The sequence below is a fragment of the Natator depressus genome, chromosome 4 (genome assembly GCF_965152275.1).
Source record: "Natator depressus isolate rNatDep1 chromosome 4, rNatDep2.hap1, whole genome shotgun sequence".
Taxonomy (NCBI): Eukaryota; Metazoa; Chordata; order Testudines; family Cheloniidae; genus Natator; species Natator depressus.
Window position 1 is genome coordinate 141,268,848 of NC_134237.1, and position 14,889 is coordinate 141,283,736.

A 14,889-nucleotide genomic window follows, 5' to 3' on the forward strand; every position below is an offset into this window, starting at 1 on the left:
TACCCCTCACTTCCACCTCCTTCAGTAACTGCAAGGCTCCCCCCCCAACCCAAGACACAGGCTGGCCCAGAGACTGAGCATGGGGGGGGTCCAGCCCCAGGACTGCCACTCCCACAGCCCTGCAGGACCTCACCCTGTGGCAGACAGGCAGTGACTGAGCAGTTGGCCAGCAGCCACGGGCAAGACACTAGCATGGCCCATTGACTCCCCAGAGCGCGGCACCCCACACCACCCTGGCCTCCCCCAGGCCCTGCCCAGCCTCCCCCGGGACCTCGGCCTCCCCCGGCCCCGGCCCGGCCTCCCCCAGGACCTCGGCCTCCCCCGGCCCCGGCCCGGCCTCCCCCAGGACCTCGGCCTCCCCCGGCCCCGGCCCGGCCTCCCCCAGGACCTCGGCCTCCATTGTTCCCATATAGGCCCAATTGAGCTTCCCTCCCAGCTTGGCCCTGGCCCACGCCCCTGCTCGCCTGCGCCATGGCGAGCCCCCCATTTACCTATGGCATTCGTGCCAGACCCAGGAGTGGCGCCCGGCCTTGGGGCGGAAGTCGGCGCGGCCGTGGTTGTGGATCTGGGAGGAGAAGCGTAGCAGCCGGCGGTGCCCGTAGGGCCAGTTGGCATTGCGGGCGGTGCTGGAGAGGCAGTTCTCCTCCGCTGCACAGTACAGCATGTGCAGGGGCCGGTCCTCGATGTAGGCCGTCTCCTGGACCAGCGGGGCGTGCAGCAGCAGGTCCGAGGCAGCTGGGGGGAGAGAGACCTGCTCAGTTCTGGGGGGCTGGAGGATGTGGGGGCACCTGCTCCTTTCTGGGGGACATGGGGGGCCTGCTCAGTGCTGGGCGGGGGGACAGAGGAGGTCAAGGCCATATTTGGTTTAAGTGCAGGGATGATGAGGTCTGAGCCAATCAAAGCAGGGGGCCTGAGAGCAGCCAATCAGAGCACAGGGCCAGGGCTGAAAGGGTGGCTCAGAGCAGCAGTTCTCAACAAGGGGATGCCACCAGGTAGCGCCCAGGTGTGCTAAACAAAGTTCAAAAGTTGCTGATCTGGTCTGGCAGGGGATGGAGCTGGCTGACGGGGAGACAGGGTCTTGCAACCTGCACCAGCAGGGGGCTGGTGAGTGCCCCAGTGGGCGGGAAAGTGGGTCTGGGGGCAGGCTGTGGGGAGGGTCTCTTGGAACTAGGGGTTTGCCCCAGGTTTTACGTTGGGTTCCACTCCTGGCCCCCCTTGTCAGGTCCTGGCTGCTGGCCCCCCGGGCGCTCCGCTCCTGGCCCGGTGCTGGGGGTGCCGGCTGCTGCCCAGCCCCGCACGGCAGCAGGTTTGGGTTCTGGCTGCCCGGCCGACGCTCAGGGCTCCACTCCTGGCCCCACGCTGGGCACAGGGGACTGTGGTTCTCAACCTGCGGCCCACGTAACACACTGTGAGGCACAACCGCTGGCTCAGAGGAATTGCGAGCAGGCAGGGCCAGGGTGACAAGAGCTCCCCCCCCCCCCAGCTCACTCTCAGAGCAGATGACCCCGGCGGCGAAGTGGGTGCCCATCTTCTTGCAGTTGAGGCTGTTGCCGTGGTGCTGGCAGTGGCTCAGCGCCATCTCGTGGCCAGCGCACCTCACGCCGCTCAGCACCATCTCCGTCACGTTGCTGGCGTCCCAGTACCACGTCTCCTGGGAGAGACGCCGGGCTGGTCAGAGACCCGGGTGCCCCCTGCCCCTCTGCACAGCAAGCCAGGCACCGAGCCCCGGGCGTGCCCCCTCCCACCCCACACTTGTGTGTGCCGTGTCCATGCCATTCCCCCTCCCCACCCCCGGTGGGACCTGTGCGTACCTTCCTGCCTGCTCGGCACGGGCCCAAATGCCATCTGTGAGTTTAACCCCTCCAGAAGCTCCCAGAGACCAAGCCCCCAAGCATCCCTCCCCCCACTGCCTGGGCCCTGCGAGCGAGCCCTGAGCCGGTCCCGGTGGGCAAACCCCTGCTCCCCACACTCCCAGTGGAGCGGGCACTGGCCCCGAGGCCTGGGCCCCTTCAGCACCTACCGTCACTGCATGCAAGGAGTAGCCCAGGCCGAGCTGGCGACATGCCACCATGGCTTCCTTGGTGGTCCAGCCCTCACTGCAGACCGTTCCCCACTTACTGCCTCGCTTCACCTCCACGCGGCCCTCGGTTGGGGTCCTTCCTCCTACTATGCGGATCTGTGAAGAAGCCCTATGGGCCGTGAGCATGCAGCCCCGCCCCACAGCCAGCCAGCCCTGTGAACCCAGCATGCTGTCCTCGCCCTGCCAGGGAGGAGTCCTGGGCCCTGCGTGACGCGGTTAGCCAAGCCAGCACTAACACCTACTTGTAAGCCATGGTTAGCGAATCCCAGGCCCAGCTGGCGACAAGCCACCATGGCCTCCAGGGTTCCCCAGCCATCGCCACAGATCAGGCCCCAGGCAGGGCGCCCATTGCTCCCAGTGCCCAGCGCCACCTCAACCCGCCCCTCGAAGCGGCTCCGGCCCCCGCTCAGGCGAATCTGCAGAGAGAAGGTGACAAGGCCTGGTTAGCGGGGGAGCCATGGGAGGGGCTGGTGGCTGGGCCCAGCTGGGTCCCTGAGGGCTCCACTTGCAGAGCTACAGGTGCCCCCACGTCCCCCAGCAGCCTCCCACATAGCCACAAGCTGGCTCTTCCCATGGGGTTGGGGCCTGAACTGGCGCTGGGGAAGGGGCCAGTGGGGCAGCCCCTACAGCCTGAACCTTGTATCTCAGAGCAGGTGCAGCCTGGGCAGCACCCAGTCCTGTCTGCCCAGGGAGTGCCCTTGCAGAGCTGGCCTGGGGAGCCAATCCCGCCGCCCCAGCCCTGATCCCCCTGCAGCCCAGACGGCCCCTCCCATCTGCTGATTTGATTTGCAGTCATTTCATCTCCAGGGGGCACCATGTGCCCAAGCTGCCCCTCCCAATCCACCACTGGCCAGTGCGGCAGAACCAGGGCAGAGCTCACTCCACGTGACTCCAGCCCTGTCCAGCTGCCGTGCAGGCACCGATATCCTCGTCCAGGCTTGTGCTGGGGGCCTGGAGATGGGGAGTGAAATCAGCAGAGACCCGCAGCACATGCAGCTCCTTGTTCAAGGGGAACAAGGTGGGAGCGTGCCGAGGGGGTAGCTGTGTGCGCCCAGCTTCCTCGGTGCCCAGGCCCCTTGAGCACGCAGGGAGCATGCAGTGCAAAGCAGCAGTATCCTGACGGGTGCTCAGGACTCCCCTCCCCGTGGGCGCGGGCAGGGGACAGGCACCCCAGGGCAGGCTGAGGTTCCACAGCGGTGCCCCTCTCCTCCCCAGACCTGGGGTAGCACTGCAGGGGCAGAGAAACAACTCCAGTGCGGGCTGTGACTCGAACAGACCCTGGGCGTGTGAGACACCTCCCATCATCACAGCCCCTGGCCAGCACCAACCCACATGGGAGAGAGATGCCTGGGGGCAGGGGCACCATGACACTACTGAGACCCATGGAATGGCGAAGTGACCCACAGGGGAGCAGAGGAAATGGAACAGGGACTGCGCTGAGGGTCCCCTCCCCCCCCGACTGCTCCACGAAGTGCCCAGCGGCGAGCGTATGACCAGTCCTCCCGCATCCCAGCCTGGTTATCATCTCCCTTTAGCCTCACCAGCTGGCACCTAGGATGGGACCAGCAAGAACCATGGCAGCACTGGGGTCTCTGCCATATGTTCTGGGTGGTAAAACCTAGCTGGCATATGCCCCCCATCCCCTCGCAGGGGCTACCCCAGCTGGCACATGGCCCCCCACAGCAGGGGGCTACCCCAGCTGGCACATGACACACACACACGCACACACACCCCGAGCAGGGGGCTACCCCAGGGTCTCGTGGGTTGCCCGTGAAAAGCGTTACCATGCCGGGTTTCCCTGTGGGCAGTCAGACAGAGCTGTGCACGTGCGGGGTTCCCATTTGGGTCCCATGGCTCCACACCACTGCAGTAACGCCTGGCTCTAGTCGGCACGAGCACCCTGTTTGTTGGGGGGGGGGCAATGCCCACTTTACCTGTGTCTCGGAGGTGGCCAGGGCCACCTTTCCTGCCCCCTCCATGCCCAGGAGCTCTCAGTGTGACGTGGGACATGAGGGGGGAACTGCTGGCAGAGGGCTGGGCCCTGTGAGCCCTGCCAGGAGAGATGGCCCCCACTCTGCTGGCAGATGGGCAGGGACCTGGGGCTCTGGCAGAGCAGCAGATCCTGGGCTCCCCACGCTCAGTGAGCCTCTAAGCCAGGCCCCTCCCCGCAGCCCTTGGGGGCTGCCCCCCTGCACAGGGTGCGGTGCTGACCATGGTCTCGTAGCCCATGTAGGGGATGTTGCAGCGGACCCCGGCGTCCTCGGAGTGCTTGCAGTCCTCCGCCGTGATGTTCTTATAAGGGCAGCTCCATAGCGACTTCTCCGAGCCTATGCACTGCACCTCGTTCATGTGGATGGGACCCATCCCTGCCAGGGAGCAGAGGGGCCAGGGTGATGGGGAGGCAGGCAGACAGTGCCCCAGGAAATCCCCATACCTACCCTAGTCCTAGGAGCCCTCCTCGCCCCAACCCTCCCTCCTGTTGGACACATATCGGGGTCTCCTCAGACCTGATCGGTTCCTATGGGGCTGGCGTCAGGCATTTCCCTGGCCTTGCACGGGCTGGGCTCTCCCTTGGAGGCTGAATTTCTCCCAGCCCTTGCAGCTTGCCTGGCTGGAGTCCCCTTGGAGAGGCTGGCAGAGAAAGGGCAGGGGCAGGGCGTGAGGGCACCCAGACTGCAGAGCGCTCACTGAGAGCTGAAGCAGCTCAGCACCAGGCTCACCCCAATGCAGGGAGAGCCCCCTCGAGCCAGGTTCTCTCTCCTGCAGAGCAACAGGCTCAGGGGCTCAAACAAGCGCCCAGAGGGCAGACGTGCCCACATTCATGCCCTGATGGGCTCCCCGGCATGCTCTGACATGCTCCCACATATGCACAGGGCTGCCCCAGACCTTCTTCCCTCACCACCCAGCTCACCTTGGCCCATGCGTGCTCCTGTCAGAGCCTCCTTGGCACTGCCGAACCCCAGCTCACGGCACACCACGCTGGCTGTCAGCAGGTTCCAGCGGTCATCGCAGACGGTGCCCCACTCGCTGTTCTTCAGCACCTCTACCCGGCCTTCCCCGGCCTTGGCTCCGCCCTTCAGCCGGACGCGCTGCTGCGAGAGCGTGGTAGACATGTCACGGGACAGCCGACGCTCTTGCCCTCTGCCAGGCCCAGAACCAAGGGGCACCTTAGGGCTCCTGCTGCCCCCACCAGGCCCTGGGAGATAGGCTGCCCCAGCCCAGTGACTGACACTGGGTGCCCCCCATTCCAGCTGCTGGCATCACTGCCTGATACCCAGTGGGTGGAGCAAAATAATCCGCGTGCCCCATGCTGAACCCACGGAGAGCGCTTACCTGGCCCTGCTGCTGCCCCTGCTTCTTCTTCTTCGGGGCACTGCCAGTGGTGAAGAGGGGCCCTGGCTTGCAGCTCACCACCGCAGGCATCCCACCCTTGCAAGCTGCAGTGGCATTGCCCTTGTAGAATTCAAAGGGGCACATGGAGATGTGTACCTCGTTCCCCGTGCAGGCCACCGAGTGAAGCCGGTAGCTGAGCTGCTGCCGTTCCAGGTACAACCTGCCAGGCAGAGAGCAGAGCGTGAGTGCCTGGCATGGGAGGGGCAGTGGGGTGCCAGGCGCCGAGCCCAGCTCAGAGACTCTCACCATCCATGATCCTAACGCCAATCAGCAGGGAAGAGAGAGACTGTCACTCCATGGCCCAGCCCCTCGCAGCACGCCCCCCCACGGCCCCGGCCAGCGAGGCCCACACTCCTTCTTCACCAGGGAACCTCAGGCCACAGGCCTTTGGACTCTGGGACCCTTTGGTGCTGGGCACCCATTTACCTCTTGGGCACCCCAAAGTCCTCCCTGTGCTTGTGTTTGGGGCGAGCTTTGGAGACCAGCCTGGAAAACAGAAAACAACAGTCAAGGAGTTCGGAGGCCAGGCCTGCAACCAACGTCCTGCCCTGGCTCTGCCTGCCAACACCAGCCAGGTGGAACGGGGCTGCCCAGCTGCCTCCAAGGCCCTGGCCAGATCCAGGCCTGCGGGCACCAGAGCCACCTGGACAGGGCCCAGGGGCCACCCATTCCACCAGGCCTCAGGCAGGGCTCACAGCAGGAGGGCAGCTGCTGCCAGCGATAGCTTCTCCCACCTCATGGCCAGAAATCAGTCACCCACTGGAGTGACTTCATTTCCCACCTGACGGCCCATGACAGGCGTGACGCAGCCATGTCCTGTGTCACACCAGCCACCACATCCCACAGTCAGACACATGTTCCCTGGAATGCAGCATGCATGGCGGCCGGTGCCCTATGGCCATGGCATGCATGCTGCATGCTCCCCACCCAGGCAACCCCTGGGGATGAGCGCCCTGCACTGCTCGCAACCTCACCCTCTCCCGTGTAATCCCACAGACAGGCAGGGGCTGGCTGGCAGGCAGGTGCCCTGGGCGGGGACCTAGCTGCAGGGGGCCAGGCAGGTTTACAGGCTGTCTCCCCCAAGGCACTGCGCCTAGCCCTGCCAGGAGCCCCACTCCTCCTGATGCAGCATCAGCCTGCCCCAGCATAGTTGAAGTGCCCGGCGTGTCTGGGTCAGGAAGGAAAGCTGGAATTCAGACTCCACTGCTTGCTCCTGTGCTGGCCGTAATTCAACACCCTTGCTCCAAACGGAGCTGTAACATGCAGCATCGCTGGCACCACCCGTGCAAACACTGCCCCAAACCCTGGTCTCCAGTCTGTCCTGCGCTACCCCTCTATCCCGTCCAGTGTATCCCCCTCAGTGCACCCAGCCAGCCATCCCCACATGTATTTCTCCATCCATTTCTGTACGCACCCTGCCACCCACCCCTCCCTGTATGTAACCATGCATCCATTCCCCCTAGGTACACCTCCATCCCCTCATGCACTTCACCCCATCCTCCTCCCCCTCTAGGCCCCCTCTGCTCCACCTCATCACTGGCAGGGTTCTGCTGCCGACCTGGAGCTAGGGCGGGTGTGGAAAGAGGCCAAAAGCAGCGGATTGAGGATGGTCCCCTGCAATACGGGAGCACTGGCAGGTGAGAACTTGTCTCAAGCCCCTGCTCCTTCTTACCTCCGGGCAATGCCAACGGGCTGGGCAGGGCCCCAAAGGGAGTACAGCCACCAGCCCAACCCACAGAGACCTGGGCAGCCCCATGCACTCCCCAGTCCCCTTCTCTAGCGGGGAGAACAACAGAGAGTTCAGTGCGTGCCCAGCTCCTCTCTGGTCCCTCAACTGCCCCCAGGGTCTCCAGGACCTGAGCTCTGACCTGGAACAATGAGGGGTGGCTCTGGCCGCAGAGCAGTTGCTAACCTTGGCTTCTGTCCCTCAGCCAATGCTGGGAAGGGTCAGACCAGACCCAGATCTCAGGGCGGGGACTGCCACTGTGTGCGTACAGCATAAGAACATAAGAACAGCCAGACTGGGTCAGACCAAGGGTCCATCCAGCCCAGTGTCCTGTCTTCCAACCGTGGCCAATGCCAGGTGCCCCAGAGGGAAGGAACAGAGCAGGTAATCAACAAGTGATCCATCCCCTGCCACCCATTCCCAGCTGATAGCCATTGATGGACCTATCCTCCATGAATTTATCTAGTTCTTTTTTAAACCCCGTTATAGTCTTGGCCTTCACAACATCCTCTGGCAAGGAGTTCCACAGGTTGACTGTGCCTTGTGTGAAGAAATACTTCCTTGTGTGTGTTTTAAACCTGCTGCCATTAATTTCATTTGATGACCCCTAGTTCTTCTGTTATGAGAAGGAGTAAACAACAGTTCCTTATCTACTTTCTCCACACCCTCTATCATGATCCCCCTTAGTTGTCTCGTTTCCGAAATAAAAAGTCCCAGTCTTACTAATTTCTCCTCATATGGAAGCTGTTCCATATCATCATTTTTGTTGCCCTTTTCTGAACCTTTTCCAATTCCAACATATCCTTTTTGAGATGGGGCGACCACGTCTGCAGGCAGTATTCAAGATGTGGGCGTACCATGGATTTATAGAGAGGCAACATGATATTTTCTGTCTTATTATCGATCCCTTTCTTGATGTTTCCCAAAATTCTGTTCACTTTTTTGACTGCCGCTGCACATTGTGGATAGTTCTCTGAAATCATCCACTCAACAACTCCAAGATCTCTTTCTTGAGTGGTAACAGCTAATTTAGACCCCATGATTGTGTATGTATAGTTGGGATTATGCTTTCCAATTGCAATTATCAACATTATATTTCATCTGCCATTTTGTTGCCAGTCGCCCAGTTTTGAGAGATCCTTTTGTAGCTCTTCGCGGTCTGCCTGGGACTTAACTATCTTGAGTAGTTTTGTATCATCTGCAAATTTTGCCACCTCACTGTTTACCCCTTTTTCCAGACTGTTTATTAATATGTTAAATAGGCCTGGGCCCAGTACAGATCCCTGGGGGACACCGCTATTTACCTCTCTCCATTCTGAAAACTGACCATTTATTCCTACCCATTGTTTCCTATCTTTTAACCAGTTACCAATCCATGAGAGAACCTTCCCTCTTATTCCATGACTGCTTATTTTGCTTAAGAGCCTATGGTGAGGGACCTTGTCAAAGGCTTTCTAAAAATCTAAATACACTATATCCACTGGATCTCCTTTGTCCGCATGCTTGTTCTCAAAGAATCTCTAGTAGATTGGTGAGGCATGATTTCCCTTTACAAAAACCATGTTAACTCTTCCCCAACAAATTATGTTCATCTGTGTGTCTGACAATTTTGTTCTTTATGATAGTTTCAACCAATTTGCCCAGTACTGAAGCGAGGCTTACTGGCCTGTAGTTGCCAGGGTCACCTCTGGAGCCCTTTTTAAAAATTGGCATCATATTAGCTGTCCTCCAGTCATTTGGTACAGAAGCTGATTTAAATGTTAGGTTACAAACGACACTTAGTAGTTCTGCAATTTCACATTTGAGTTCCTTCAAAACTCTTGGGTGAATACCATCTGGTCCTGGCAACTTATTTCTGTTTAATTTATCAATTTGTTCCAAAACCTCCTCTAATGACACCTCAATCTGGGACAGTTCCTCAGATTTGTGACCTAAAAAGAATGGCTCAGGTTTGGGAATCTCCCTCACATCCTCAGCTGTGAAGACCAATGGAAAGAATTAATTTAGTTTCTCCACAATGGCCTTATTGCCTTTGAGTGCTCCTTTAGCATCTCGATCATCCAGTGGCCCCACTGGTTGTTTGGCAGCTTCCTGCTTCTGATGAACTTACACGTTTTTTTGCTATTACTTTTGGAATCTCTGGGTAGCTGTTCTTCAAATTGTTTTTTGGCCTTCCTACTTGTATTTTTGTACTTCACTTGCCAGAGTTTATGCTCCCTTCTATTTTCCTCGCTAGGATTTAACTTCCACTGTTTAAAGGATGCCTTCTTGCCTCTGACTGCTTCTTTTACTTTGTTGTTTAGCCACGGTGGCACTTTTTCGTTCTCTATGTTTTTTAATTTGGGGTATACATTTAAACTGAGCTTCTATTATGGTGTCTTTAGGAAGTTTCCATGCAGCTTGCAGGGATTTCACTGTTGGCGCCGTACTTTTAATTTCTGTTTAAGTAACTTCCTCATTTTTGTGTAGTCCCCCTTCCTGAAATTAAATGCTACCATGTTGGGCTGCTCCCACTACAGTCTCCAGGCCCTGCTGCCACAGACGAGTCCGCCAGGTCCATGACTTAGGTGCAGGCATAATCGGGTGGGGAGCGGGGGGACTCACAGCCAGCTCAGCTGCCCCACTGGCATTTTCTCCAGAAAATGGCCCATGTCCACCAGCCCTTCCGTCCACCTCCAGGAGAGAGAGCTCCGCTCCAGGGCCCTGGGCTGACCTTGATGGCCACTGAACCCACTGCTGGGGGGGTGACGACCAACAGTCCCATCCCTGTGGCAATGGCACCCATATAGGGATCCCCAGCATGTCCCCCTGAGAATGGTGCCCCTGCCAGCCGATGGTGGGCATGGCGCTCCCAGTCCAGGGACCAGATCAGACCCCACCTGGGCACAGCCCCCTCCCTGCCCTGCCCTTTGAAGGGCTGGCATGGGGACCCTATGCAATGCTAGGCCCTGGAGAAAGAGCCATTTCTCTTGGAGGACACAGAACTCAAGCAGAAGACCCAGCTCCATGCAGGGGTGGGTCAGACCCCGACCAGGCCTCACATCCCATCCATGGCCAAATGAACCTCGCCCACTGAAATGCAAAGGCCCCGCAGGAGCTGTGCAGTGAGAGGCTCAGCCCGCCTGCCTAAGGCAGCCTTTGAGTCCCAGGGTGAAGTTCATGGCTCCAGCTGGATTCCCAGGGCCCAGCCCAGAATCCAGCCCTGATGGCAGAAGAGACTGGCCAAGGCAGGGGCAGCTTCTCCCATCCAGAGGGACTCAGCAGCCCCAGACCTGCTGGGGAGACTCGGCCCCAGGATGTGGACCTGGCCCTACCCTGTTACCTTGCACCCAGCCCTGGGCTCCGGCTCTTTATCTTGGTTGCTCGCTTTAATGGCCTGTAGAAAGGAAATGGTGACCCGCCAGTCAGAGGATGGTGAGGGGCTGGCAGATGCCCAGGGCTACAGCCCACAAGGCTTGCAGCTCCCTGGGAGCCATGGCAGAGCCAGGCTGGGGCGGTCGGCCAGCATGGGGCCTGGGAGGGCATGAGGAAGGCCACTGGCGCTCAGCTCCACGGCGCTGGATCCCTGCAGGACTGGGTACCTACAGCCTCCTGGACCAGACCCAGCCTCTCTCTGCCCAGGCTCCCGGCCAGGTCCGAGCACCTCGGGCCACCCAGGCACCGCGAGTGCTGGGCAGACACTTCCAGGGACAAGGGCTGGGCCAGGCTGGATGTGGCTGGCAATATGGGAGCACTCCAGGGCTCGCCGGATGCAGGCATGGACCCAGGGTCGGTGCCCCAAAAGCTGGGAATTTGTAACAAGGCCCATGCAGGGTCCGTGCCCTCGCCCCGTGTCTGAGCCATCAGGTTCCACCTCCGCGTCCCACCTAACTGACCAGCTTAGTCACGCGGTATACGGTGCCCTCACAGTCACCTGACTCCAGCAGCTGGGGATTTAGGAAAAACACCAAACATTGTGAGAGTCACAATAGAATCATGAGAGTTGGTGGCACTGACCCAGCCATCACCAGGGCTGCCCCACCATGGGGCCCCCCAGCCTTACCCCAGCTCCCCCTGCCTTGCCCCAGCTCCCTCAGGGCTGCCCCGCCATGCCTCCCACCCCCCATGGCCCTGCCCCAGCTCCCCTCCCCAGCCCCACAGGACTCCCCTCCTTGGCACCCATGCAGGTCCCACCGGGTAGTGCCAGGCCCATCCCATCGGTGGGGCTCTCCTCCAGCCCCCTCACTCACTTGTAGAAGTTCCTGTTGACCTTCTTCTCAGCTGGGAAGCCCATCATCCCGCAGACCACGCGGCTGTTCTTGTGGTTCCAGCCCTCGTCGCAGATCTGTGCCCAGCCCTCTTTGTAGCGCACCTCCACCACGCCCTCTGTCACCGGCAGCCGCTTCCTGGAGCCCGAGACCACAGGCCGCAGCCTGAGCTCCTCCACCTGGTTCTGCTCGGCCTAGCAGGGGAGAGCCCAGTCAGGGCTGCTGAGCTCCACCAGACAGGTCCCAACAGCCTGCCCAGTGCCAGCTTCTCCAGCCCACCTGGTCCAGCACCAGCCTGCCCAGCCATCCCACCCCCGAGCCAGCCTGGCCAGCACTGGCCTGCCTGGCACGCCTAGCCCCATGCCAGCCTGCCCCGCCTGCCTAGCACCAGCATGCCCAGCCCTCCCGGCACCAGCCTGCCCGGCTCACCCAGCCTACCCAGCTCTCCAAGCCTGCCCCGCCCCAGCTCCAGCCCCGCGCCAACTTACCCACACCAACCTGCCCGGCCCCAATGACGGGTACGCAGAGACCGCGCCAGGCTCAAGAGAACCCAGGAGATGGAGCCTGGGCAGGAGCGAGAGCTAGGTCAGGGCAGGGCAGCCCCAGTGTGTGGGACCTGGGGAGGGGGGTGGTAGCAGCCCCGCCGCGTGGAGGGATGGGGGGCAGGGAGTGGCAGCCCGGACCCCAGGGCTGCAACTACTCACCTCAATGATGTTGGAGTCCACGTAGCCCGTGATGCGCTCGTCCTTGCAGATCACACCCGCATCCTCCTCGTGGCTGCAGTCACTGTTCCCCCAGCCTCGTGACCTGCAGTCCACGATGCTCTTCTCGCTGCCCCCGCAGTTCACGTTGTCCAGCCAGACCCGCCCTGCAGAGGCACCAGGCCAGGGAGGGGTCATGGGCAGAGCCGGGGCCAGGCTGGAGGGGGTGTATATAAGGTGTGGGGGTGTCTTTGGGGTATATGTGGCAGTGTGGGGCAGGTCAATGCAACTCAAAAAGAAGTCAGAAGAAACGTGAACCTCACCCCCCAAAAGGTGATTTCCCGGGGAGCTCCCAGGGATAGGGGGTGCAGCCTGGGGTTTCCCCACCTGCAAAAACTTCACATGCACCACCCCCCACCACTGTGTGTGCAAATCTACAGCAACACACACCCAGCCCCACTCCACATGCACACAGCCCCCAGCCCACTGCGTGCAGACACGCACCCAGCCCCACTGCACACACACATAGCACACGCACAGCCCCCTGCACACACCCAGCCCCCAGCCCCACTGCGCATGCACACACAGCCTCACTGCACGCACATCCAACTGCACTCCTCACCCACAGCCCCACTGCACGCACATACACGTATGCACACACAGCCCCCGTGCGTGCACACACATACACACCTGTGCAGCCTGCCTGCACATACACAGCCCCAGCCACATTGTACACACACACACACACAGCCCCACTGCGCAGACACAGCACACAACCCCATCATATACAGAACCCCTGTGCACACACCAGCCCCACTGCATGCACACACAGCTCCCTGCACACACACAGACCCACTGCGCACATGCACACACACCCCAGCCCCACTGCATACACACTCCCCCATAAGCTCAGTGACACACACAGCCCCACCACGTGCACCCTCCCCACCCCCACACACGCTGGCCCTGGCAGTCCGGGCCATGCCAGCCACGCCCCTCACCAACGCCTTTGCCGTATTTGGCGCTGTGGGCCCAGCCGGTGGCGGCCACGAAGCCAAGGTGGCGGCACAGCACGTGGGCGTTGGCCAGCGTGAAGTCATCGTCGCAGATGGTGCCCCACTCCTCATTGTAGAAGACCTCGATGCGCCCCTCGTTGTGCTTGCGGGGGTACCCAGCCAGGCGGAACTTCAGCTTGGGGCCCTGGCTCTGCGCTGTGGGCGTGGGCCCGGTGCGCTGGGCAGCACCCACCCAGAGCCAGACGCTGCAGAGCAGGGCCAGCAACTCCTGCCATGCCCAGGCACTGCTGCTCCTCATGGCTGAGACGGGCCTGAAAAAAAAAAGGGGGGATGGGGTCAAATAGGCCCCCATGCTCATGGACAGGGGCACAGCCCCATGGAACAGCAGAGACTCTGATGCCAGGAGTCAGTGGAGAGAGACCCAAGTGCCCTTGCCTACGCAGCTGGGGGAGGCGGGGTAAAGGGGAGCCCAGGCAGTGGGCTGAAGGCGGGGAGGAGCCCATGCGGGAGGAACTACGTCTGTGGGTGGAGGCCCGGCACAGGTTGTCTGGGTGATGTTCCCCTGCCCTTCCTCTTTGCCCCAACAGCTAAAGCCCCTGCCAGCCCTACCCAGGCCCACCACTGGGTCCCTTCCCTGGTTCCCACCTCCCTCACTGCCCTGCCATGGCCGCTCACCCGCCCTGCCCGTTGCCAGCTGCCCTTTACCCTGCCAAGTGGCTGAATGTCACGTCCTCTGTGAGTGTCCACCTGGCCCACACTGGGACCCAGCGTCCCGCCCTGCCAGTAAGGCTGGCTCCTCTCACCCCTGCAGCAGGCCCTGGGCCCTCCCCATGCCCATCCGCTCTGCCCCTCAGCAGACAGGCCCCACATGGGGTCACAGAAACAATCCGGCCCCAGGCGGCTCCTTCTGCCCCCCTGCAGCGCCTAGGGTAGGGCCGGTCCCGGCTGGCCTTAGGGCACATCTGGACGTACAGCGCTGCGCCGCCCAGGGAAGACCCTCTGTGCGACGGGAGAGCGCGTGTCTGTCGGCATAATAAAACCACCTCCGCGAGCGGCAGGAGCTACGGCGGCCGGCAGGAGCAGCTCTCCTGCCCGCACAGCACTGTGCATCCGGACGCTTCTGTTGGTGGGACTTATGTGGCTGCGGGTGGGGAGGCGGTGGTTATTCACCCCTCAAGCGACAGGCGTTACTCCGACATAATCTGTAGCGTAGACATGGCCACAGGCTGTGCGCCCCAAGGCAGGGGCTCCTCCTTCTGTGCCTGCCATGGCACTGCCCCCCTGGGGGCGCTTCGAACAACCCCGGTGCCCCACAGCCTGAGACCCACCACCCAGCCTCAGTCCCAGCTGCAGCTCCACACTTGGCTGGAGAATTTCCTCAGTGACGCGGCCCCTGCAGAGCCTCCTGGCGGGTCAGCACCACCTCCTCCCACTCGCCGGTAGCTACCAGGCCACTGAGCATGCTGGGCACTCCCTGGGAACATGGAGAAACACGGTACCTGCCCTGGGAACCAGCCACTAAAGGCCCCGTCCCCAAGGCAGCTCCCCCTCCTGCCAGCCAGGTCGCCATGGGGTTCCCCAACGTCGCTGTCTGCCAGGAAACTCCACAAATTCCTAAATGCAGGTAAGTGGTGCCACGACCCTGCCCACCACCCCGTGAGACCTCATCCAAGGTGCCCGATCCCCTCGAGCCTCACAACCGACCCAGAGCCCCACCCGGACCCAG

The 14,889-nt window shown here is 61.3% G+C and overlaps 1 protein-coding gene across 8 annotated transcripts in view; it reads right to left on the reverse strand.

Moving 5' to 3' along the window:
* The window catches only part of LOXL3 (lysyl oxidase like 3), a 34,200-nt gene that overhangs the window by 8,738 nt on the left and 10,573 nt on the right, over positions 1 to 14,889 (reverse strand). For 3 of the 8 annotated variants that reach the window (XR_012639406.1, XM_074952038.1, XM_074952039.1), the window contains exons 2-12: positions 13,149 to 13,474; positions 12,151 to 12,314; positions 11,429 to 11,640; positions 5,900 to 5,959; positions 5,414 to 5,633; positions 4,992 to 5,172; positions 4,292 to 4,446; positions 2,323 to 2,496; positions 2,021 to 2,176; positions 1,489 to 1,651; positions 492 to 735 (exon numbers count right to left, since the gene is read on the reverse strand). Coding sequence is in view for 7 of the 8 variants with exons in the window: in XM_074952038.1 (XP_074808139.1) it covers positions 492 to 735; positions 1,489 to 1,651; positions 2,021 to 2,176; positions 2,323 to 2,496; positions 4,292 to 4,446; positions 4,992 to 5,172; positions 5,414 to 5,633; positions 5,900 to 5,959; positions 11,429 to 11,640; positions 12,151 to 12,314; positions 13,149 to 13,461 (2,042 nt within the window). In the remaining variant the exon portion in view is untranslated. The remainder of the gene's footprint in view (positions 1 to 491; positions 736 to 1,488; positions 1,652 to 2,020; positions 2,177 to 2,322; positions 2,497 to 4,291; positions 4,447 to 4,991; positions 5,173 to 5,413; positions 5,634 to 5,899; positions 5,960 to 11,428; positions 11,641 to 12,150; positions 12,315 to 13,148; positions 13,475 to 14,889) is intronic. The other 5 variants (XM_074952040.1, XM_074952041.1, XM_074952043.1 and 2 more) reach the window with 5 other exon arrangements.